This window comes from Mirounga angustirostris, unplaced genomic scaffold (assembly GCF_029215605.1).
Source record: "Mirounga angustirostris isolate CCGP_5_RB_7025 unplaced genomic scaffold, mMirAng1.0.hap1 SCAF_13, whole genome shotgun sequence".
NCBI classification, from domain to species: domain Eukaryota; kingdom Metazoa; phylum Chordata; class Mammalia; order Carnivora; family Phocidae; genus Mirounga; species Mirounga angustirostris.
In genome coordinates this window covers 31,872,944-31,898,613 of record NW_026991721.1, presented here as the reverse complement: position 1 = coordinate 31,898,613, position 25,670 = coordinate 31,872,944, and the positions used below count along the sequence as shown (strand labels likewise).

The window sequence follows — 25,670 nt, the reverse complement described above, 5'->3', positions numbered from 1 at the left end:
TAGCAGGAAACTGATAGAACTGATAGAATAGAAGGAGTAGCTAAAGAAAATCTAATAAGAGAACTATATACAGAACTGTGAATAGTGTCAAGGGAACAAATGGATGATGATGATGAAGCTTCCAGGACTAGCAAAAGCTGGATGCTCTCATCAGACCTTAGCCTGGAGGAACAAGGGGAGAGAACAGTTGGTAGAACCTGTCAAAAACAGAAGTGGAGGATGCCTGACAGAAGCTACAGTCTTAGAAGGAAAGCAGCTACGGGCAAATCATGTCCCAAGAAGGAGAAGGTAGAAGCATAATTAATACACCGATATCTCTTTGATCCCACTCTGTGATACCTTCAATTGTACCTTCAGTTAGCCAAAGAGCCCTTCCGGAAGCCCAAAGAAGGAAGGAGCATAAGTGATACAGTCCATGAAGGTGAGCCTCCTGGGCATATCCAAAATCAAGATGCTTTGATTCTTATTCTGTCATTCACAACAAATTATCAGATCTTTATTTATGCAGGTGTTTTTTGTTTTGGTGCTTTTTTGTTGTTTTGTTTTTTTAAGAGAGAGAGTGTGAACAGTAGGGAGGGGCAGAGGGAGAGAGAGAATCTTAGGCAGGCTCCATGCTCAGCACGGAGCCCAAAGTGGGGCTCCATCCCCGAGCTGAACTGAAGAGTTGGACACGTGACTAACTGAACCACCCAGGTGCCCCATTGATTTTTTTTTTTTTTTATTTAGAGAGAGAGAGGAAAGAATTGTTATTTTAGGGATATGTGAACACAATGAGATATGCTAGCTCACAGAACCATATTTATTATTAGGAACCAAAATGAAGTTGGTGTTTTCAAGCAAGCATTTCAGCGTCAATAATTCTCTTATCTATTGGACATATTGCTATTGCTGCTTCAGGTAATTTCAGCAAGCAACCTTTATTTTTAATAACTAAGGTTATTTGGATACTGTTACCAATTATTTGGCTATTGACATAGAAGGGAAATTTTGCTTATGAAAGTACTTTGTGTTCAAGTGGCTGAGAAGAGAGGGAGGAGATGAAGGGCCTACCCAAGATGAAGGTCATAAAAGAGTATAGATGGCACTTCAGCATGTTCCTGCTCTCTAGGAACCTGCTTGTTACCAAAATATAAAACAGATAAAAAGAGAATGGCTATGAGTGAAGTACAGTGAGGAGTGACACGGAGAGCAACCTAGCAATTCCTCCCTGCCTCGGCATGGTTTTTGAGATTCCTCTAGAGATCCTAGAATATTATGAATAACCAGTGCTCTAGGTCAAGGGGGTTTCCATCAGCTTTCTTGGCCTGGAACTAGCTTCTCCCTCTCCTGAATCAGATCTAAAATCTGCTGTAACTTAGGTGATTAAACTACTGTCATATAATATTGTTGTTCCTCTTAACCTTCAACAGTATGTAATTGAAAATCTCAGTATAATGCTGCCTGTTTAAGGGGGGGTTGTCTGTGCAGTCCTCTGTAGTCATTATTATAAAGACATTCCATTATGTTAGTAATATATGCGAAAACCTACTCTACTCCACAGAGGAACACTTACTTAAAGGAACAGATGGCTTTATTGCAATACCTGTTGATACGATAAGCTTTTGTCTCAACTAGAACATACCGTTGTAGGAGAAGTGAATGATCTACTGATCTGTGTCTCCTAGGAGAAATCAATGAAAAAAACAAAAACTTAGATAAATGGAGGATGACTCCATTTCTATACCTGGTATTAGAATATGCAAAATTTTAACCGGCACAATACAGAGAGTGACGTAGAAAAAGAATGATTTTCAGAAAGAAAAAAAATACCAAGAGAATTGTCTTGTCAAGGAAAAAAATACCAAGAAAATTTCCTTCCCAGAAAGAATCACTTCCCAGCGCAATATTCCTAAATGAACTGTGAAACACCAATTTTTAGAGCTATCCCTGGAACAAAACTGTGTTAAGTAACCATTTTTAGAAGATGGAGACCAAACAGTCATAGAGAATTCAAGAAATTATTATTTCTTACCAGAGCTTTATAAACTGTGTGGCAGTTGATATTGTCAGTAGACTTGGTGAAGAAAGAGCAATAAGATAGTCATTAGAACTGTCTTATTCATCTGCCATTTCCATATAAACTATGTTCATCGGCTCAAGGGAAATAAAATATATTCATTTCCTTAGCTTCATTCAGTACTCCTTGTGGTGGGTGCTAGTGAAAAAGACACAGGTCCGCTTTCAGGCACTTGAAGTCTTATGGAGTGGGAGAGGAATGGAAGAGTGACAGGTGAATTGTCATAAAGTGTTATAAATTTAGGACACTGAAATGTGGGTGAGGGTAGTATGGGAACAAGATCAGGAGCATCTAAGCCAGGGTTGCAGTGGAAGTCAGGAAGGGCTTCCTGTAAGAAGTGATATAAAGTGAAGGATGTGTACAAGCCAGACAAGGGAGGAAGATGAAATGTAATATTCCAAAGTAAGGGAACAGCATTGGCCAAGGAAAGAACTGTGTGCTCCAGGAGCCGCAGAGTTAACTTTGTTGAGGAAGGTGTGACATGACTGTGTCTAGCCTAAGGGAGTCTGGCCAAGGGTGCAGATGGAGACTCAAATCAAATCTACTCTCAACATCTACCTACAGGGAAGACTTTTTTCTAATTTACACAAAAGCAATATGATTTAGCACAGCTCTGTGTGTGGAAAACAAAAAGACATTTTGCTAGGAGGATGGAGAAAGTCAATAACTGGCTTTTAAAAGTTTTATGAACCTTGTTAAGAAGTTTGACACAGAAAGAATACATTTTATAAAATTACCCCTGTAATGACAATGTTTAAAGATAAACAGCATCACCATTATTGGATTCATTAACAAGTGGGAATATTAAGATACCCCAGATGGAACTTACTGAGGAACTGAGCTGGTATGTCCATCTGAAATTTTGACTAGGTGTGACATCAACATTTGCCATGGTACTTATGTTGCTTTAAACTAAGGGTTTGCTTTCTCATGCAGACTCTACTTCGGTGAGAAGATTGGGCTATACTTTGCTTGGCTGGGATGGTATACTGGAATGCTGATTCCTGCAGCACTTGTTGGCTTGTGTGTGTTCTTCTATGGAATATTTACAATGAATGGAAGTCAAGTAAGGTGAGCTATTAACAGCCTTATTAAAATGTGTTGGCCTTTATTCTGATTGGCAAAAGCTTTATGATAATGCTGACTGTGAAAAACAACTCATGGTTCTACAATTTATTTGCTGGGATTTCTGAGGGGAAGAGAAAAGCACTATTTTTAAAAGGCCATTTCCATATTTTTATATGCAAATTCTCTTGGATAAGTTCTAAGACTGTTTCTCTGTATGCAAAATTTCTCTTTCTAGTATATCCCACTTAATAATTCAACAATGCAATGGTAGTTTTATATAATTTACATTTCCATAGTATTTGGTAGTCCAGAATGCCTTCTCACTAAGGTAGTTCAAATAATCTAAATTACTACAATTCTTTAAACACTTACAATATACAAAGAGCTTCCCGATAATGTTCTTTTTTTTATCATTTGATAGGAACTTCACTACCATCCTTTTTCCAGATGAGAGAAACTTACGTATTTAGAGATGTCTGAACAAAAATATTTGTAGAACATAAATCCTGCTCTGAGCAGTCTTCCCTTCTGAGAACATAAAATCACTTTCTATTTTCTTCTTATTCTCTATAAGAACAAATATTTGTAAGTTTTTTAGTATCAACTTAAGGTATCAAGATGGTAGTGAAATAAGGTTTGACAAAAATCAAGCATTTATGAGAATGGAGATTCTACTGTTCAAGTTGAAATCACTCAAGATTTGGGTGGAGGAACAATACATTATTATTCAGCAGAGACAACACTCACCCAGACATTGAAGAATCCTCATAATAAATGTTTTATTTAATATATACAAGGATATCATCAAGTTCAGGCTTGTATGATATAATTCAAAATATGAAAAGCACTTCCCTCCTTTAAAGCTCAGCACTTTGTTCTCCTTTGGCCCATCTTTTAACCATGACCTTACTACTGGGTAGTAATCATAACAGTTAATGGGATCATAAAAATAATTTCCTTGTATGGATAACAATTTGCCTAAAAACAATATACTTCCATTGTCCTAGAGTTAAATCCAGTTCCATAGCCAACTTCCGTGATTTGGTATCTTAATGTCCCCTTGCTCTCCATGAATGCTAAATGATAATTAGTTTGAAAACAAAGAAACACCTACTGTTCAAACACATTTCATCTAGTCAGAGGTTTATTTCAGAATTTTGCAAACTCACTACCACTCTGGAAGGCAGCATCTTCCTGAACAAACTTGTGCCCAGTGGAAACATCCATCCCTATTTGGGCATTTTTCTGTATGCTGTTAAATCAGTAACCTCTGAAGCTAAGAAAACAGGTTATGATTTGAAGTTATAGTGTCTTGGAAAGAAAAGCACTTTTTCCTACTTTTTTATTCTCTCTTTCTATGAGTTTGGCTTTCTTAAAGATTTACTTTAAAGTGATACCATAAAATAATTTTTCTTCCTCTGGCTTATCTCACTTAGTATAATACCCTCAAGATCCATCCATGTTGTCACAAATGGCAGGATTTCCTTCTTTCTCATGGCTGAATATTACATTATACACACACACACACACACACACAAACACACAACACACCACGTCTTCTTTATACATTCATCAATGGGCACTTAAGTTATTTATATATCTTGGCTATTGTAAGTAATGCTACAATGAACATAGGAATGCAGATACCTTTTTAAGATCCTGTTTTCATTTTCTTTGGATATACACTTAGAACTGGGGTTGCAGGATCATATGGTAGTTCTATTTTTAATATTTTGAGGAACCTCCATATTATTTTGCATAGTGGCTGCACCAATTTAGATTCCCATCAGCAGTGCTTTGATTATAGGCATCCTAACAGGTGTGAGGTGATATCTCACCATGGCTTTGATTTGCATTACTCTGATGATTAATGATGTTGATCACCTTTTCATTACCTGTTGACTTGTAGATCTTCTTTGAAAAAATGTCTATTCAGTTTCTCTGCCCGTTTTTTAAATCAGATTGCTTGTTTTTCTGCTATTGAATTGTATGAGTTCTTTATATATTTTTGGATATTAACCCCTTATCAGATATATGTTTTGTAAATATTTTTTCCCATTCTGTAGGTTGTCTTTTTGTTTTGTTGGTAGTTTTATTTGCTAATGCAGAAGTTTTTAGTTTGATGCGTCCATCCCGCTTGTTTATTTTTGCTTTGGTTGCCTTTGCTTTTGGTGCCAAATACTAAAAATCACTGGGAAGGCCAGTTTCAAAGAGTTTACCCCCTATGTTTTCTTCTGGGAGTTTTATGGTTTCAGGTCTTAAATCTAAGTCTTTAATCCATTCTGAGTTAATTTTTACATATAGTATAAGATAGGGGTTTAGTTTTGTTCTTCTGCATGTGGATATCCAATTTTCCCAATACCATTTATTGAAAAGACTATCCTTTTTCCATGGTATATTTTGCCCACTTTGTCAAAAATTGACCACATATACCTGGGTTTGTTTCTAGGTTCTGTATTTTGTTCCATTGATCTATGGGCCTATTTTTATGCCAATACCATACTGTTTTGATTACTATTGCTTTATAATATTATTTGAAACCAGGTGTCATGCCTTCCATTTTGTTCTTCTTTCTCAAGATTGCTTTGGCTATTTAGGGTTTGTTGTGTTCCATAAAAATTTTAGGATTGCTTTTTCTATTTCTCTGAAAATACCATCGAAATTTTGATAGAGATTGCACTGAATCTGTAGATATCTTTTGGTAGTATAGACATTTCAACAGTATTAATTCTTCCAATCCATGAGCACAAAATATCTTCCCATTTATTTGTGTCTTTTTCAATTTCTTTCATCAATGTCTTAGTTTTCAATGTTTAGATCTTTTACCTCATCAGTTGAATTTAGCCCTAATTATTTTATTCTTTTTAGGGCAATTGTAAATGGAATTGTTTTCTTTTTCTCTTTTTGGTAGTTTATTGTTAGTGTATAGAAATGTAACTGATATTTGTATATTGATTTTGTATTCTGCAGCTTTACTGAATTCATGTATTAGTTCTAACAGTGTTTTTGGTAGAGTCTTCAGGGTTTTAGAAAACCACTCTTTTATTTTTTTTTAATTTTTATTCATTTATTTATTTATTTTATTTAAATTCAATTAGCTAACATATAGTACATCAGTTTCAGATGCAGAGTTCAGTAATTCATCAGTCACATATCACAGCGCTCATCACATCACGTGCCCTACTTAATGCCCCTCACGCAATTACCCCATTCCCCCCACACACCTCCCCTCCAGCAACCCTCAATTTCTTTCCCATACTTAAGAGTCTCTCATGGTTTGTCTCTCTCTTTCTCTCTGATTTCTTCCATAGGGGAAGGGAGGGAAAACGGAATGGGAAGAAACCTGGGAAAACCACTGTTTTAAAATGAATTGATAGAGACATAAAATGATTCTTACATGGGTAGCTACTGTTGAAGTTTGTTCTATGGAGAACATATTCACAAAGTTTTACTATGTGGTATAGACTCCTTCCTCTACCCCTACAAAGCTGAAAATGAACAAAAGGCAATGAAAGGAATAGATTTGCCATTCCTATTGATTTATGTACCGAGAAAGTAATTAGACTCTTTGCATATGAGTACCTTTAGTACAAGGAGTGTTTTAAAAGGCATTAGCAAACTCTTTTCTTCAGTGCTTTATGGTATTATATCACTGCTACTCTGTCACACTATAATTAACATCTTGTCAGACTTTCTATTCTAAACCAAGATAAGCATCACTGAATATCTTGACTTTCAAAATTTCAAAAAGTTTCTATTCAAGGTGTCAGACATAGTTAAGTCATGGTTAAGTTGGAGGTGTTATCATGGCAGGTAATGGGAGGACACAGGGCTTTTATTTAGTGTTGCTTTGTTTTAGTACTATTTTATTAAGTTCTTTTTTTATTACAAGGTAACAGAATGTTAAAAATCTGAAGATTAGGTTGTGTTTATTATGTTTCTATCAACTATGTTCATGAAAACTAAGGTCATATTTATTAATTGCCTTGTAGTTAATTGTAAAATTATCTAGCAATCAAGTTGTAGATTATTACTGTGTGTACATGTACATATGTATATTTACGTGTGTTCATTGGTCTTACCTAACCAAATGTGGTCAGATGTTTGCCTGGCAGAGTACATATCATAGGAATATGAAAATGAACAAGAAGGCAGATAAAATGGTTTTCCAGGTCCAGGGCAAAGAGGAGAAGCCCCAACTTTCTGGTCCATCCTTTACTCTTTGCCATTAGAACTCACTGAGAAATTTAAGTGATCCTTAGCATCAGACCAGGTTTTCAAAAGCTGTTAAGTCATAAAGGACCTCTTTAACCCTCTCCTAACAACATCCTTAGCAATAGTCTATCTAGGGCCTATGATGTTCCAGGCACAGTATCAATATCCCTTATGTAATATCCCAGTTAGTTATTATCTCCATCAGAGAGGTAAGTGACTTGGTCAGAGAAATGTATGTAGTAAGTGGTCAGCTAAGTTTTAAACCTTTATTGGATTTTTTAAAATTGTGGAAAGAACACTTGACATTAGATTTACCCTCTTCACAAATTTTTAAATGCACACTATAGTATTGTTAACTCTAGGCACAATGTCACACAACAGATCTCTAGAGTTTATTCATATTGTATAACTGGAACTTTATCCCTGTTGAACAGCAACTCCCGATTTCCCCCTCCCTTACCCTCTGGCAACATGATTCTGTTCTGTTTCTATGAGTTTGACTGTTTTAAATACTGAATATATGTGAAATCATGCATCATTTGTCCTGTGCCTGGCTTATTTCACTTAGCATAGTGTCCTCCAGGTTCATTCATGTTGCTGCGTATGTTAGGGTTTCCTTCTTTTTTAAGGATGAATAATATTCTATTGTGTGTTTATATGACATTTTCTTTATTCATTTTTTGATGGGCACCAGGGCCATTTTGATATCTTGGCTATTGTGAATAATGTTGCAATGAACACGGGAGTGCAGATATCTCTTCTAGATCCTAGTTTCAGTCCTTTTAGATACATACCCAGAAGTGGGATTGCTGGATTTTATGGTAGTTCTATTTTTGATTTTTTGAGGGACCTCCATATTGTTTTCCATAGTGGCTGCACCATTTTATAGTCACACCAACAGTGTGCAAATGTCCCCAAATCTCCACATCTTTGCCAACACATGTTGTTTGTTTTGTTTTGCTTTGCTTCATAATAGCAATCCTAACAGATATAGAGTAGTATCTTGTGATTTGATTTACTTTTCCCCGATGATTATATCTGATTCTAAAATCATGTTTTACTCATGCTTTCATACTGCCTTCCCTTAAACCCACTTTCACATTTTCACATTTCCTCAAAATGGACATCACCAAGCATCTTCTTCTGTACTTTGTCATGTTAACAGGATCACAGGAAACATAAAGACCTGGGAGCTGGTCCAGACAGCCACCCCCAAAAAAGACAAATCGCTCCCTCTCCCATTATCTTATGTTGGTGGTAATTATTATTTCCTTTGAATCAGCCCTTGATGTGTATATCTAACAATAGACATAAAATGAAAGAAAGCCACAATTCAAGTGGCGGTTTCTATTATCAGGCTGTGCAAACGAAATGAAGAAACATTCATGCTGGACACTCTCCCTCCCTCTAGTGGTTAACTTAAGTCAAAGAAATTTGTGATAGTATTCACTTCCTTAATTCAGGCTAAAAAATATGTTGTCACAAGTTGTTTATTTTTTGTGTTACATATCAAGTTGAACTTTGAACAACTTATAGAAAATGAGTTTAATAATTCTGGAATTAAAAAATAGGACTCAGTCTGATGGATTGGGATTCTAGACATGGTGCTTTGATAGATTTGTGCTTTTGTTTGACCATGTGGGAGGTGGGAAAAATGATGTGGTATAAACTGACTCTACTACTTTTTAGTATGAGATTTCAGTGCAGGACACACTGTGTCATTCTTGAAACAGAGTGAATTATGAAATTTTAATCAAAATTTCCTTCAAGGTCTGTGTTAATTCTTGTTCCTACAAATTAATGGTATAACTAAGAGGAGGTATAATCTTGTTTTTCTTTTGGTCTTTTAATATGAATGTTTTACTTGCTTTTCTTCTACTTCATATAGATGTCCTGATTACTAGCAAGATGATGTATGTGAGAGTAGGAGAATTATAGTATTTATTAGACCTTTAAGATTATCATCACCATTAATAAACTAGTTTTATAGAAAAGTTCCTTTTATTTTTTTTTATTTGCCAGAGGTTTTTTTTATTCAAGTACAGTTAACATACAGTGTAATGTTAGTGTCATGTATACAATATAATGATTCACCAGTTCTATACATTACTCAGAGCTTTTCATGATAAGTGTACTCTTAATTCCCTTTACTGGAAAGTTGCTTTTAATATGAAATAAAGCTTTCTCTTTTAAATATGTTATAGTTAATGGGGAACTGGACCTAGAATCACAAAAACCTAAACCTGGTTCCCGGAAGTACCTCTTGTTAGCAGTATGACGTGAGCAAATTACTTAAATTAAACATCAGTTTCCTCTGAGTTGTGGAGATAATTACCATTGCAGGAGATTGCAGTGAGGACCAGACTTAATGGACATGAACCCACCTTTGCCCACCTTAAAGTGTGGTATTACTATATGATGTTATTACTTACTATGTATTCCTACTTTGGAGTGAGAGTTGATATACATATACATTGTCTTTTTGCTTCATTTGAGTATATCTATCTTTAAAAACAGTAAATCGTGCTGTAAACCCTGCCGATTAAACTTGTATTATTATTTATTAAACAGCTGCATTTCCAGATGTATTTTCAAAAGCCTTTAAACTACTTTCAACATTTCCTAAGCAGATTTAGTGAAAAACAATTTATTTAGAGGCTACTAAGTGGGAAAGGGACACTTATGACAGGTAAAAGCACAAGACATTTTAAAAATAGGTTGCTGTTGGGCGCCTGGGTGGCTCATTTGGTTAAGCAACTGCCTTCGGCTCAGGTCATGATCCTGGAGTCCGGGGATCAAGTCCCACATCGGGCTCCCTGCTCCGCAGGGAGTCTGCTTCTCCCTCTGACCCTCTTCCCTCTCGTGCTCTCTATCTCTCATTCTCTCTCTCTCAAATAAATAAATAAAATCTTAAAAAAAAGAAATAAATAAAATAAAAATAAAAATAGGTTGCTGTGAACTCTCAGTCTGGGAAGCTTTTGAGACATTGTTATTGGTATCCGACTCGCGTCACAAGGTCATCTATAATGGGTGCTGAGACCTTTAAAGGTAGTCGGTATAAAACTGAAGAGACAAATATTAGAAAGTTTAATTCTAATAGAGAATATAATACATATATATACATACAATACATATTCAGTAAATAACAACTGTCATGTCTGTGTGTCAAGATACCGCAAAAAAACCAACTCCCTCAAATTTCCAATGAACATAATGCACCCATTGACTGTAGTGGGAGTTATGAAGTCATCTGAACTATGGATGCTGTTCATTTTGGTGATTCGAAGGCAGTGAGATCCAGGAGAAAGATCAACAGGCTTGAGAAATCAGGATATTCCGCTTTGATTTCAGCTCAGCCACTTCCAAGCTGTGAGCTTGGTTAAAACTCCCTCGGGCATTCCTCACAAGAGGAATTACCGTTCCAGTATCCTGGCAGAGACTTCTAAAAACAAAGACGCAAACACAAATCTCTATTACACAAATATCCTAAAAAGTTATGTTGGAGCCACAGAAATCCTTCCTGACCTGTTCACCCCTCCCCCTGTGTCCATTTCTTCTTTTCCTCCTGCCTTGCTGCTTCCCGCAGGATTAGCCAGAGGGGTTAAGCACCTTCTTTTTTTTTTTTTTTTTTTTTTTTTTAAAGATTTTATTTGACAGAGAGAGAGAGACAGCGAGAGAGGGAACACAAGCAGGGGGAGTGGGAGAGGGAGAAGCAGGCTCCCCGCAGAGCAGGGAGCCCGATGCGGGGCTCGATACCAGGACCCTGGGATCATGACCTGAGCCGAGGCAGATGCTTAACGACTGAGCCACCCAGGTGCCCCTGCTTTTTTTTATTTTTAAAAAAAGATTTTGTTTATCTATCTGACAGAGAGGGAACACAAGCAGGGGGAGTGGGAGAGGGAGAAGCAGACTCCCCGCAGAGCAGGGAGCCCGATGCGAGACTCGATCCCAGGACCCTGGGATCATGACCTGAGCCGAAGGCAGACGCTCAACGACCGAGCCACCCAGGTGCCCCTTAAGCACCTTCTTAAACGTGGAGGTTCATGCTTTCTTTCTCTTCTTTGGTTTCTCAAGCCAAGAAATTTGCAAGGCCACCGAAGTCTTCATGTGCCCTCTCTGTGACAAGAACTGTTCACTGCAGAGACTCAACGAAAGCTGTATCTACGCCAAGGTACGTGTGGACCCTCCTTCCTGAACTCTACTTTTTCGCAGAAGCAGATAGTAAAAAGTCCTCCAAAGTTAAATATTCCCAAGAGTTTCAACAATCAATATCATTGACAACTGAATAGACCATCACTCTGCAGCAGTGACAAAATGAGTGCATTTTTATTTGAATATTTTGGTCTTCCATTGTTTTTATAACTGATTACTGTCATAAGAGACATAAACTTCCACTTGAAATGACACCTAGATTCTTTTAAGGAGAAGATGATGGTTTCTATTACTCATGATTAAGTTTCTGTTTTCCCACAAACACTCATTACAATACTTTTAATTTTACAGGGAAAAGGAAACAACATACTAAAATTCACAAGTTGCTGCCTATTAGAATCACCTGAAGGGTTTTTTTAAACTTCTAAAGCCCAAGCCACACCCCTGAGCAATTAATTAAATCAGTACCTTTGGGTTTGGAACCTAGACATCAGTCTGTTTTAAAACTTCTCAAGTGGGCGCCTGGGTGGCTCAGTTGGTTAAGCGACTGCCTTCAGCTCAGGTCATGATCCCAGGGTCCTGGGTTTGAGTCCCACATCGGGCTCCCTGCTCTGCGGGAAGCCTGCTTCTCCCTCTCCCACTCCCCCTGCTTGTGTTCCCTCTCTTGCTGTGTCTCTCTCTGTCAAATAAATAAATAAAATCTTTAAATTAAAAAAAAATAAATAAAAACTTCCCAAGTGATTCCAATGTGCATACAAGTTTGAGAAACTGAATTTTACAATGATTACTATTTATCTTTAAAACAGTTTTATTGAAGCATAATTAACATAATATGCACACATTTATTTATTTTTTTAATTATTTTTTATTATGTTATGTTAATCACCATACATTACATCATTAGTTTTAGATGTAGTGTTCCATGATTCATTGTTTGTGCATAACACCCAGTGCTCCATTCAGTACGTGCCCTCTTTAATACCCATCACCAGGCTAACCCATCCCCCCTCCCCCCTCCCCTCTAGAACCCTTAGTTTGTTTCCCAGAGTCCATAGTCTCTCATGGTTCGTCTCCTCCTCCAATTTCCCCCCCTTCATTTTTCCCTTCCTGTTATCTTCTTCTTCTTCTTCTTTTTTTTTTTTTTAACATGTACTGTATTATTTGTTTCAGAGGTACAGGTCTGTGATTCATCAGTCTTATACAATTCACAGCGCTCACCATAGCACATACCCTCCCCAGTGTCTTATGATCCAGCCACCCATCCCTTCCAACCCCCACCACTCCAGCAACCCTCAGTTTGTTTCCTGAGATTAAGAATTCCTCATATCAGTGAGATCATATGATACATGTCTTTCTCTGATTGACTTATTTCGCTCAGCATAATACCCTCCAGTTCCATCCACGTCATTGCAAATGGCAAGATTTCATTCCTTTTGATGGCTGCATAATATTCCATTATATATATATACCACATCTTCTTTATCCATTCATCTGTCAATGGACATCTTGGCTCTTTCCACAGTTTGGCTATTGTGGACATTGCTGCTATAAACATCGGGTGCACATACCCCTTCGGATCCCTACATTTGTATCTTTGGGGTAAATACCCAGTAGTGCAATTGCTGGGTCGTATGGTAGCTCTATTTTCAATTTTTTGAGGAACCTCCATACTGTTTTCCAGAGTGGCTGCACAAGCTTGCATTCCCACCAGCAGTGTAGGAGGGTTCCCCTTTCTCTGCATCCTCACCAACATCTGTCGTTTCCTGACTTGTTAATTTTAACCATTCTGACTGGTGTGAGGTGGTATCTCATTGAGGTTTTGATTTGGATTTCCCTGATGCCGAGTGATGTTGGGCACTTTTTCATGTGTCTGTTGGCCATTTGGATGTCTTCTTTAGAATGCACACATTTAAAATGTATTAATTGATACATTTTGACATTATATATGCACCTTTGAAACCATCACTACAATCAAGATAATGAATGTGGAATCCTCATTGCCTCTTGTAATCCTAACCTCCCACCCCTCCCCAATTCCAATCCTGTGCTGAGGCAACCAACTACTTTCTTTCTTTATAGATAAGTTTGTATTTTCTAGACTCTTATGTAAATGGAATCATACAGTGTGTGGTGTTGGGTTTTTTCCTGGCTTCTTTCACTCAGCATAATTATTTTGAGATTCATCCATGTTGTAACACTTAATCAGTAGATCATTTCTCTTTATTGCTGAATAGTATTGCATTACACAGCTATACCAGAATTTGTCTATCCGCTTCTCTATTAATGGACCTGTGGGTTGTTTTGAGTTACCATTTTACATAAAGCTGCTCTGAACATTCATCTATAAGCCTGCATATAGACAGGCACTATTATTTCTCTTGGGTAAACACCTAAGAGTAAAATGACTAGATTATATGATAGGTGGATGTTTAATCTTCTAAGAGATTGCCAAAATGCTTTCCAAAGCATTTATACCATTCGACTTTCCCATCCACAGTATATGAGAATTCCAGTTTTCCATATAGTCACTAATCCTCAGGATGGCCAGTCTTTAATTCTAACTATTGCATGGACGTATAGAGTTATTGTGATTTAGTTACTTGGAAATAATATGGACCTTTTGGGTCTTGCTTTTAAGGCTTATGAGCTGGGTTCATAGCAGTAGTGTAACCAGCATGAATTTTCCCCCACAATGAAAGTAATATCTGTCTGTGTACAGTACCCGATGCACTGCAAATGAAGGATTTCCAGTCTGGCTGGTGGGAATGGGTGTGCTGGTACTCATTTAAGGTGGTCCTTTCCTCGGGTAGTCTCCTCACAGACATGCTCACTGGGTACTATCTGCATCCTGCCAACTCTTTCAGCATGATAATGTGAGGCAATCTTAATGCTCACCTCATTCATTTCCCACCTCTCAGGGATCATTGCCCTTCTTGCCCAAAATCCACTGTCTTGAAATCTTTTGCCTCTGTATTTTGTTCATTCTTTGGTTGTTTCCAGAATGGGGTAAAATAGGGGTAAAATCAATCTCTGTTACCCCATCTTGTTCAGAAGTAGAGGTCTCCATACAATTAATTTTGACAAGGCAGGGTATAGTCCTAGAAGGTTGGCTGACAGGAGGTGCCGCGAGGGGTACCTCAACTGAAAAGCCAACCCTAGCTGCTGATCAGCGGCCCACCGTACTTCCTCAGGGTGCTAGCACCCCTTTCTAGCAGAAATGAAGGTGAAGTCCACAGGGAATAAGAGGGAAGAAAGAAGAACAGGGGGAAAATGTTGATTCCTCACCTCTCCCCATGAAAACATCATATGAAACAGCTGCAGGACGCATGAAAGGATCTCATATCTTATATTTATAAACCATAAAATAATGGAATTCCATTTGGAAAAAAGACCATAGAACCTAAATGTACACTGTAATCACTAGATTATTATAATCAGTTTGTGGCTAATATTTTTGCTTCATTTTCCATTAAGGTGACATATTTGTTTGATAATGGAGGGACGGTCTTCTTTGCTATTTTTATGGCAATATGGGGTAAGTATGTTCTTCTGTTAATTGCTTGTCCCCATTTTCTGAGGCTGTTGTTGTTTCTTCACATACATGCACACACACACACAAACACACACACCCTGTGTATCAACTCAACAATGAAATCTCTTGCTTTGTTTGCCCTCTTCACACATTCACTGCTTCTTTGGGAATTTAACCCCTGCTCTAATCCTCTAGTCCCTAAAGCCTTGACCTTCCTATACTAAGGAGTGTATTTTTCCTGCTGAATGCAGGTGGTGATTAAAAACAAACTGAAACATATTAGAATCCAAATGATGCTGCGTGTACTGCGTGTAAAAGTGATGCTCAGAAAATGTTTCGTTTGCATTATGTTTCTATTTGTCTATTTTTTTAACATTACACTTTATACACTTACAGATATAGAATCTATTCCATATATGATTAAGGAATAATATCTAATACATAATAAATCTTGTTCTTATTTAACATCTTAAGACTGTAAAAATTATGTACAGGTATATGCTTTGGCTGACTTTTTTCACCGTGTTTCTCATTGACTCTTTAAAGCACCCAATTAATTGAGTCGTAAAAGAAATCTGACAGGTTAGGATTCCCCAGCCTTTGAAGAGAACCTATCCCTTTCCCGGGTAGAGTCAGGTTTCCTACCGTGGCCCCGTTGAATGCAAAGTCATTGTCAGTCTGGCAATTCAAGGGACGGATGAGACAGGAAAGTAAAATGTACTAGAGAGAAGTCTCTCACTCCCATTACCTTAATTTTCCAGGAACAGAAACTCCATATACTCTCTTTCTTAAGTCAAAATTAAAAAAAAAAAAAAAAATTACTGTTCCAGTTTTCCTTCAAGGGAATGCCCAACTTGATGCATGAAATTAGGACAATAGAGTTAGTTAAATTACAGGCAGGGAAAGCATCGTGAAACCTTTTAGTTTTACCTGACTCCCATAAACCATTTCCCACTAAGAATAAAATAAACCAAAGTACAAATTAAGGTTACTCGATAGATGATTCAGCACAGCCAAACATGGTAAGAAATGAAACCTTTTAGATGATTTATCCTCTGCGTTTCTGCTACTAGTCTCATACTTTTATAGTTCTCCTTGGCATAGCCACATGACAGTGATCTTGTCTTAGCTTTTGGAAGATGGGTTTGTGAAAAGACTAGGATGTAGGCGATCATTTGCTGTCAGAAGCCTTTTTCCCTTTAGCTCTATACTGAGGTACGAAGTTGAGGTATGTCATCCATAGGAATGCTGTCCCGTGCATTTTCTTGGCCTGCTGGCATAGATGAATCATTCACAGTTGAGTTGTAATAACTAGAATTCCCAAAACTCGCATCATAAGGTTCTGGTGTATTGTCTAATCGCAGAACTAAAAAAGTAACAAAAACATTTATTTTATGTTGACAGTCTGGAAGATGCATGCTCAGGCATCTGCCAGACTATAGCAATTGTTCCAGATGAGTAAGTAGATACATCTTTCGTGTAGGCTTTGCAGATATTGGTTTTGAAATTTTAAGTAAGTCTATATTTTTCATGACACATTTCTTTCTAAGACTAAGAGAACAGTTTAACTTCTAAAATAATTTTACTCCAGGTGAACCAAAAATAAGGGAACTAGGGGAGAAATCACAACAAAAGTAGAGTGGTACTTTGTATGAAGGACAGACAGACATATGTCTCATTGACTTTTGAATCTTGTGAATTCAGAGCCTTGTGAACATGTTCAGAATTTTTACTTCTGGTGTAAAAAAATAATTTTTAAAAACTGAAGAGCATTAATTTTAAATCAGTGTCATTATTTTTCTAAGTGTCTCAATATCTTTATGGTTGAGCCAGGGAAGATGGAGATGGAAGAAAACTATTTGTAAAACCTTATGTTTCTTTGTGATAGATCCTAGTTATCATGCACTTGACATTCTCTGATTAATGATATAAGATTATTTTTTACTTTTTCAATGAACAGCCAATTCTTACTTCCTTAATGATATTGAATTTATTTTCAAAGAAAACTTGGCATGTGCTAGGTATCTTTAAGTATTAAGGCAGTGACTAATTACTAGTTAGATTAGTGATTTATTTATTCAGTTAGGTATTCTCATATCCTACCTATTCTTTACACCTTCTGTTTACAGACTGGGTGCCCAGTAACCTTAGGGACTTGGGGGAGGTTTCTCAAAGCTCTCTTGAAGGAGAAAAGGAGGTGTTGTGATTGAGTTATTCCATTATGCCTTAATCACAACATCTTAGACTGTATCAGTTTGATAGACTGAGCTTTTGCATGTGATTACAGGTAAAGAAAAGATTCTGGGGTTAAAAAAAAAGTATAGAAATCCCTGTTGTCTGAAATCCTATCCTTTAATTTTGAAAAGTGCCACTTTTTATTTTATATGGATTGCTAGAAACCCCGAAAATAGAATTCAGTTAAATTTACAATTAATGGATTTGGTTCTAAAGATGAACAATATGTCAGTCATGATCTGAACTTAGTAAAATCAACAAGACTTTATCAACAGGATGTACCAGGGGCATTTAACTCTTTTTTATGGTGGCAAGAGTCCTTTGTAGAACAGAAAACATTTTTTTTTCCTGAAGTATATAAAAAAAGATGAGTCAATTATTTGAAATTATTTCATTTCTGTTCTAATTAGTATTATATTAAGAACAAATCCAGTTCTTTATTTTTAGCAGACACATTTCTCATTCATAGACATTACGGTTGGTCTTTTCTATCACATGAGTGACAAATTCCTGCGTTACTGTGATTTTATGTACCCAAATATATGGCTTTTTATAGATTCTGTTTTTAATGTCAATTATCATTAAGATAATTGATTGAGGGCTACTGCATCTGTGTAAACTTTAGAAGAACTCCAAATTGGAATAAGTCATTGTTCAAGTTACTGCTGCTAAGAGCTCCAACAATGGCAGAGAATATGGCTCTGCAGTTACTTGCTAACAAAACTGCCCATTTTTTTTCCTCAATGGCATTCTCTTCCAGTTCTATAGACATGTTTTAGGTTCTGGGATTTGGTTTATTTAAAACTAATTGTGATGCAATGAGCCACAGTTCCAAATGGCTTTAAAATTCCATCCACAGGTCCATAAGTATTTTGGTTATGTTCTTTGAGAAACAGAGAGTAGATCAGAATAAATCTTTAGTCTGTTTCTGTCATATAAATCTCCAACTCCCTTCTAGATAATGTAGTGAACATTGGTATCCTCATTTAATTAAAACCACCGTGTGCAGGTGAGGTCCTAAAAGTTGCTTTTACCTGGTTCATTTCTGTCATCGTAAAGTCTCCGATGGGAAAATGAATCCATTTTCCTTTTTCCACACAGCAAGTAGCCAACAAGACTAAGCAATGAAGCACCCAGAATAGCACCTAAGATGGCCCCAAATACTACTCCTGTATTTTTATTCTCTAGAGAACAAAGAAAAAAATAATTAACAGATAAAGAAATATAAAATAATTTTTCAAAGAAGAGAAATATATACATTGGACTTTATAACAAAGAATGTTTAAACAATATTTTTTTTTAATTAGATAATGGTGATGTGTGTGTGTGTATTTTGTCAAGTGCTGAGTATTTGGGATATATTGGCAAATACACCTCCTGATAAAACCATACTTCAAATTTTTAATTACGTTGAAATACTTCTTAGTATTATAACTGTCTCTCATTCCTTTTTTAACAACAATAGTACTGAAATACCATGTATATGCTCCATTAAGATCTAATTTCTATGTTGGGTGCTATATTAAGTTTTTAATCAACTCTGAATCTCTAATGAACATTAATGATGAAATGAACCTTGAACTTGTTTCTATAATAACTGAAAAGTAAAAAGCTAATGGGAGTAAGTGGGTGATAGAAAATGAATCCACAAAACCCCAACTGAAAAGGCACTCTAAGGGAAAAGCAGTATATCCTGATATAGGATATTTCCAGATACAGTAGATAGACCAAAGCAAGATGTTTGCAGTGTCTTGCACACTGAGAACAGATGTGTAGGTCTGAGTTTAAGGGAGCCCAAAATTTTACTCTATCATCCCTTTTTACTAAGTACCTTATTTGAAGACTAAGTTCGTTATTAACAAACTCTGTATTGCTCCCTGAACTTATATTTAGTGTATTGTATTTTTGGAGTTTTTTTTAAAATTTCATGAGAATGTTATTAATTAAGTGGGTGAGGGGTCTTATAAAGTCTGTAATTCTATATTAAAACCCATTTATAAAAAAATTAACCTACACACTAGAAGCATAACAGCAAAATTACTACAAAAATAAAAGCAAAACAAAGTCAACTAATTTTCTTTTGATTAAAGAGCAATGGTGGGCATAAGTACTCTGTATTCTTAGTATGTATGTTGCGTTTAGAGAGGCAAAAGAGAGAGAATATTTATTAAAAATCTTTCTGATGTAGGGGCGCCTGGGTGTTTCAGTCAGTTAAGCGTCTGGCTCATGATATTGGCTCAGGTCATGATCTCACTCTTGTGAGATCGAGCCCCACGTGAGGCTCCATGGTGAGTGTGCAGTTGCTTTAAGATTTTCTTTCCTTCTTACCCGCCCCACCACTCTGCTTGCACTATCTCAAAAAAAAAAAAAAACAACAACCTCTTTCTGATGTAGTATAAGAGTATGTATGAATGAAAGGATACGTTAAAATTATAGCTAAAATGAAAATATATGTACTTACAATCTATTAGCTGCAGTGCTATTATAAAGCCTAGATTTCAAAATTTAAAACTTTTCCTGTACACTAACAACTTTCAAGTAGGAATTTGTATGTATGATGTAGTGTTTACATCATTAATATAATCTGAAAGTAAATTGTATTGCAAGTCATTGGATTCATGGGGGAAAAAAGAGAATTTTTAAAAAATTTCAGGGAAAGACAAATACCATATGATTTCACTCATATGTGGAATTTAAGAAACAAAACAGATGAACATATGGGAAGGGGGAAAAAAAAAGAGAGAGAGGGAGGCAATCCACAAGAGACTCTTAAGGATAGAGAACAAACAAGTTTGCTGGAGGGAAGTGGGTGGGGGATGGGCTAGATGGGGGATGGGCATTAAGGAGGGCACTTGTGATGAGCACTGGGTGTTATATGTAAGTGATGAATCTTACTCAATTCTACCCTTGAAACCAACGTTACACTGTATGTTAACTCACTGGAATTTAACCCAAAACTTGAAAAACAAATTTCAGGGAAACAAAAACTTGGGTAGACCTGAAAAAACAAAACATGATGAATTTTCATTATATTAGAGATCTTCTCTGTTTTATGTTTTAAAACTTGACATAATCCCTAAGTGAAACATAAAAATGTTCCCATAATATGCTTTTCTTGTGATACTCACAGCTACATTCCATTTTTATGGTGTTCATTAGGTACTAAACTAAAAATTCAGGAGGATTTCCTTTTGTTGAGTTTATTTACATTTTTTAAAAAAATCAGTGTTCTGTTTTCCTGTGATTGCTATGTGGTATCAGATAATTTATAAATTCACTTATTTTATTCAATTTTCACATACATATGTTTTTAAAGTTCAGTTGCATATTGTTCCTAAAGCATGGGACATTTCAGGCAGTTTTCTCAGATTCAGTGAAAATCACTGCACCATATCTCAAAACTGTACTACTACCTCAACCTAACCTTCCTCTAATTTTGTCCTGCTGTCTCGTCATGTTCCCATACAGTAGTGAGTACTATATGCTGCCTGAAGCCTGAAATCCCTTCACTCTTTCCACTGAATGTCTTGGATGCCCCCCAAAATGAGAACCACCTGTGCGGCTGTAGTCTTTTTTTTTTTTTCAACATGGTACATTATTTAGTTGTAATCTGCATGACTTAGTTCGAGATTCAGTTTCACACGAAAGGAAAGTTAAATCCATTTATATTTACCTTCTTCTGATGTATTTGAGAAGATTTTTGAATTATTGGTAAACTTTAAAGTGGGCTGTAGAGTTGTTGTTTCTCGGTAGGGGGTAAACCCTATGAAGCTATCATTGGATGTGGTGAGCCATTCTTCTGGTTTTGTTATCGTGGGGGTCACGGACGTGGTGTTTGGTGCTGCAGGGAGGACACTAACTGAAATGGAACTGTTGCCAGGAGTGTTTATGGTATCACTGGCTGAAGACCAAGTGAACTTTTCTGAAGATATAGCAGATGTAGCTTTGGGAGGTGCTGAGACTGGAAGAGGATTTTCATCTGCTATGGATGAGTTCCAAGACAATTTAGAAACAAAGCTATGGATCAGAGGAGGGCTTGTGGGAGACGTAGGCATAGGTCCTGGATTCCTAGAAAAGTTGTTCGTTGATGAATTGCTGAAGACTTCTGTTGTTCCATGGCGTTTATTTAATGGGTCCCAAAGAGGGGAATTACTTGCCTCGGGATTGGAGGTTTCTCTATTTTCTTTATCTGAGCTTAAATTTGCATCACTTTCCAAAGGAACAGATTCATTTCCCATTGTTTTTAGGTCTGCTGCAATGCTTTGTGTTATGTTTCTTTCTAGACTTTCTTTCCCATGACTTCCAATTAATAGTAAACTAAACAAATTTGAAATCAACAGAATTTTGGCTGAGGTCAACATAGTAGCCTTTTTTAGTATTGGTGTTATTAAGGAGAATCTGAAAAAAAGCAAATAACAAGCATCTGAATTATTACATAAAGTAGTGATTTTTTAAATGGATCTACATCTTTAAAGTAATAAAAATCTAGAGATATAATACTGAATCGATAATACCATACTTTTTATTCCAAAAGTTAGTTTTCTTTGGATTATATACTAAACCTAGAGTGAGTTCTATTTTCTGTATAATATTTATTTCTTCTTTCTTCTAAGGAAATGCCATGCAAAAACTTTGTCAAGCCACATACCACTATTCCACTATTTCAAAGATCATTTAGCTTTTGACAAGTTGAAATATTTATATATATTTCAGATATTTTATATGGATTGCTAAGTAAAATATTGTAAATATAGGGCACGTAGAGCTGGCTGATTTCTTTAACCTGTTTAAGAAAATATGTTTTCTATAAAGACATAATTTGGAATGTTTATTATGAAAATGATGTTACTGATTATACTCTAAACACGTAATACTGGACCTTAAAAATAGCAGGGACCTCCACTTGAAAACATTTAAATCAATATCCCTTTTTTCCACAACACTTTAATGATGCCCTTCTTCCTATTAATCCAAAATTAGGGAAAATCAGGAAGACTCTCAGATTTCAGGATATTCTTTCCTTATATTCCCTTATTATATAAATGAAACATCTGGCTGGGAGAATGTGTAGAAAAAATGACATAGTTAGATAGTAGGAGAGTTGAGGTTGAAACCCTGGTCCAGACTTTTAATCCAGGCATTATCATTCTGCCTCTGAAATGTGGAAGTGCCACAACTCATAGGAGGATATGGGGGAAAGATTTTAAAATTAGATTTATATTAAAATTTTGACTTCTATTATGAATAACCTGTGAAAAATAATCAACATAATAAGCACTTACTTTATCATCATCATCATCATCATACTGACATCACAGTGTTCTGAAGACTAAATGAAATGATGTATGTAGAAGTACTCTAATCAATACCTGGTCTAAAGTAAGCAGCTAATAGACATTCCATTTTTTATTATGAAAATATAATAATATTTCTGTAAGTGCCTTACAGCTCAGAAAGTTTGCAATATCATCTCGCTTGATCCTCACCATGATCCCTTGCGAAAAAAAAAAAAATAGCTTGTATATCCTTATTTTGCAAAGGAAGAAACTGAGGTTCAGAGTGGCTAGTAATGACAGCTAGTGAATGGAAGAGAAGCACTGAAATCCAACTCTACTGACTTCAACCTAGTTAGATGCTAAAATTAGAAATGTCTGACCTAATGATGTAGTATACATTGGCTAATTGAATTTAAATAAAAAAATAAAAAATAGATAAAATTTGAAATATCTTTAATATAAAAATATTCTTTTAAAAATGTTAGACTGTTCCTCTTCAAACAATAAAGTCTGAAAACTAATTTCCTATTCTTTGAATTGGATCTTAGAACTTACTTTTCACTAAAAACCTCCAGGATGACTAAGATAAGAAAAGGGAGAATGTGCACTTGCTATTTTTAAGGTCCAGTATTACGTGGCATTTCTTAAAAGCTCTCCCAGAAATGTTTACAATTATGTTCAGCCTTGAGTTTTCATTAGGGTCTGAGGAGTCTCTAAATACTCCATCTGATTTTCTTTTGGATTTAAGTGCCCCCTTCCTGCTTAATGATATACTTAAATATATTTATAATACATCCTGATACATATTTTTTTCCAAAAGCTTTTAGTAATTCGTCCATACCTGTGGATTCCTAGGACTTTCGAAATATAATATTTTCCATGCCCTATGCTTCTCACTTAAATAAATTCTACTTAAAAGGCAAGGCAGGGGTGCCTTGGTGGCTCAATGGATTGGGTGTCTGACTCTTGGTTTTGGCTCAGGTCATGGTCATGAGATCGAGCCCTGCCCCCGGCTCCACCCTCAGTGCAGAGTCTGCTTGAAGATTCTCTCCCTCTGCCCCTCCCTGCCCCCTAGAATAAATAAATCTCCTGGAAGCGGACTCTGTATACTCCTGCTACTCTGTTTCTTGATCTGGTAGGCATTACATAGGTGTTTGTATTTGTGATATTGTCTGTTTATATTTCATTCACTTTTCTGTGATGGCCAAGAAAATGGATTTAGATCCAAAAAATGTTAACATCATTGGAAAACGTATTACTACTCTGCTTTTATTAAATCAGATGCTTCACACATTTTCTCATTTAATCCTTACCAAAAACAATCAAACAAACAATGAGGGAGGGATTATCAGTCCTGTTTTACACATAATTAAATGGGGCATTAAAAATGTAAACAATGTGGGGTGTCTGGGTGGCCCAGTCGGCTAAGCCTCCAACTCTTGGTTTCGGCTCAGGTCGTGATATCAGGGTCCTGAGATGGAGACCCATGTGGGGCTCTGCACTCAGTGCAGAGTCTGCTTAGGACTCTCTCTCCCTCGCCCCCTTCCCCTCCCCCACCTCTCTCTAAAATAAAACAATAAATTGAAAAGAAAAGTGTCAAGGACACAGAGTAGTGACAGACATCGGGTTAGGATTCAAACCTCGGCATTAAAGCCAGTCATCACTCATCTGTGAAATAGAAGTTACAAAGGACTATAGAAATTGATTACAAGGGAATATAGAATTCAGCTGCTTTTTAGAACTTCTTCCCACCAACATTTTTTTTAGCGCAGCTTCTCCAAATTTTATTATTTTACTCAAAGCAGTTTATAATACCATTATTTTTTTAAAGATTTTTATTTATTTATTTGACTGAGAGAGACACAGCAAGAGAGGGACCACAAGCAGGGGGAATGGGAGAGGGAGAAGCAAGCTCCCCACGAAGCGGGGAGCCTGACTCGGGGCCCGATCCCAAGACCTCAGGATCATGACCTGAGCTGAAGGCAGACGCTTAACAACTGAGCCACCCAGGCGCTCCAATAATACCACTATTTTAAACACTGGAAAAATAGGGCCTTCTACCTTAAGTACCCCTCAAACACACTAAATACACTTTTACCCTAATTTAAGAAAATCCCAACAATTGTTTCTATGATGCTAGGTGGACACCTTTAGCATGTAGCTTACAAATTAACAAACGTTATCATCCCCAGGACCTCTAGTTCACCAACACATTATTAAACTGATACCTCACCCAGCACATTTAAAATACAATTCAATTTAGTTTAAAAATACTTCCATGTATCTTTTCAGAAAAATCCTTCTTCTGTGAACTGTCAAATTCATAGCAAACATTAGAGCCTTTTTCATTATCTAATTCCAGTGGTCCCATTAAATTTATGAATTGTACTTAGCCACGCATTGTATCATTATTATACATTTTGATTTGTTTTCCCTTTGTGGTTATTTTCTCTTCCTAATGAAGTGGTCACCAGAAGGGAAAAAAACAGCCCTTAGCTGTTCCAATTTTCTCACGTTACATGAGGAACATGGTATTGAGCTTTCACTCCCTTCCCGTAATGAGAATCCACATATCAAGAGTCAGCAAAGTGAGTTTTGTTGTTCTGGATTCACTTTGTAACATTGAGCCACCAATGGGATCTCTCTACCCTTCACCCAGCTTTTGATTGTAACTTGAAAGGTATTAATATCCCAAATGAGCCAAGCGTTCTGTTACTGCCTATAATTTATCTCCAGGAAAAAGAGGGAAATGGAAGTGAGGGATGATGTGTGTTGTGAATACCATTTGCAGTTTATTCCAAAAATAATACAGTTATGGGTAAGGCTTGTGTGAGAATTGGTTTATTCCTACTATCCTGGCCTGACAGTGGAGGATAACTTTGCTTCCGCTTCTTAGCTTCCAAGAGAAACAGGTTACACCTCTCCCTCAGGTCTCTTCATCTTAAAGGGATAGAAGATCCCAGGCTACAGGTTAAGACAGGTGGGTTTTGTTTTTCTTTGTAATAGGAAATTCAGTCTGACATTAGCCAACCCAGAATTGAAACCATCAGCTATTCAGAACCCCAGCCCTGGGCTTTTGCTGGACAAGGACTAGAAAATTTTGGTTAAGTTCAACCCTATTCTGAATTGAAGAAAA

At 36.5% G+C, this 25,670-nt stretch overlaps 2 protein-coding genes across 2 annotated transcripts in view; one reads left to right on the top strand and one right to left on the bottom strand.

The window, feature by feature from the left end:
* The window catches only part of ANO3 (anoctamin 3), a 400,310-nt gene that overhangs the window by 316,236 nt on the left and 58,404 nt on the right, over positions 1-25,670 (top strand). The window contains exons 13-15 of the mRNA XM_064575888.1: positions 2,993-3,127; positions 11,414-11,510; positions 14,966-15,026. Of these exons, the coding sequence (XP_064431958.1) occupies positions 2,993-3,127; positions 11,414-11,510; positions 14,966-15,026 (293 nt within the window). The remainder of the gene's footprint in view (positions 1-2,992; positions 3,128-11,413; positions 11,511-14,965; positions 15,027-25,670) is intronic.
* On the bottom strand, positions 15,518-21,634 carry MUC15 (mucin 15, cell surface associated). Its single transcript, XM_045893999.1, has 3 exons — positions 20,932-21,634; positions 18,293-18,442; positions 15,518-16,389 (listed from the first exon to the last, which is right to left on the bottom strand). Exons 1-3 carry the CDS (start codon positions 21,617-21,619, stop codon positions 16,229-16,231), a joined length of 999 nt encoding a protein of 332 aa, XP_045749955.1. The 5' UTR covers positions 21,620-21,634; the 3' UTR covers positions 15,518-16,228.

Excerpts from the sequence above, each read along its gene's own strand:
- MUC15 (XM_045893999.1), bottom strand. The coding sequence starts at position 21,619 with ATGTTGACCTCAGCCAAAATTCTGTTGATTTCAAATTTGTTTAGTTTA. Across the intron at positions 18,443-20,931 it reads CTCAAATACATCAGAAGAAG|AGAATAAAAATACAGGAGTA; the intron begins GTAAATATAAAT and ends TTTGTTCTCTAG. Across the intron at positions 16,390-18,292 it reads CGATGACAGAAATGAACCAG|TTCTGCGATTAGACAATACA; the intron begins GTAAAAGCAACT and ends TTACTTTTTTAG.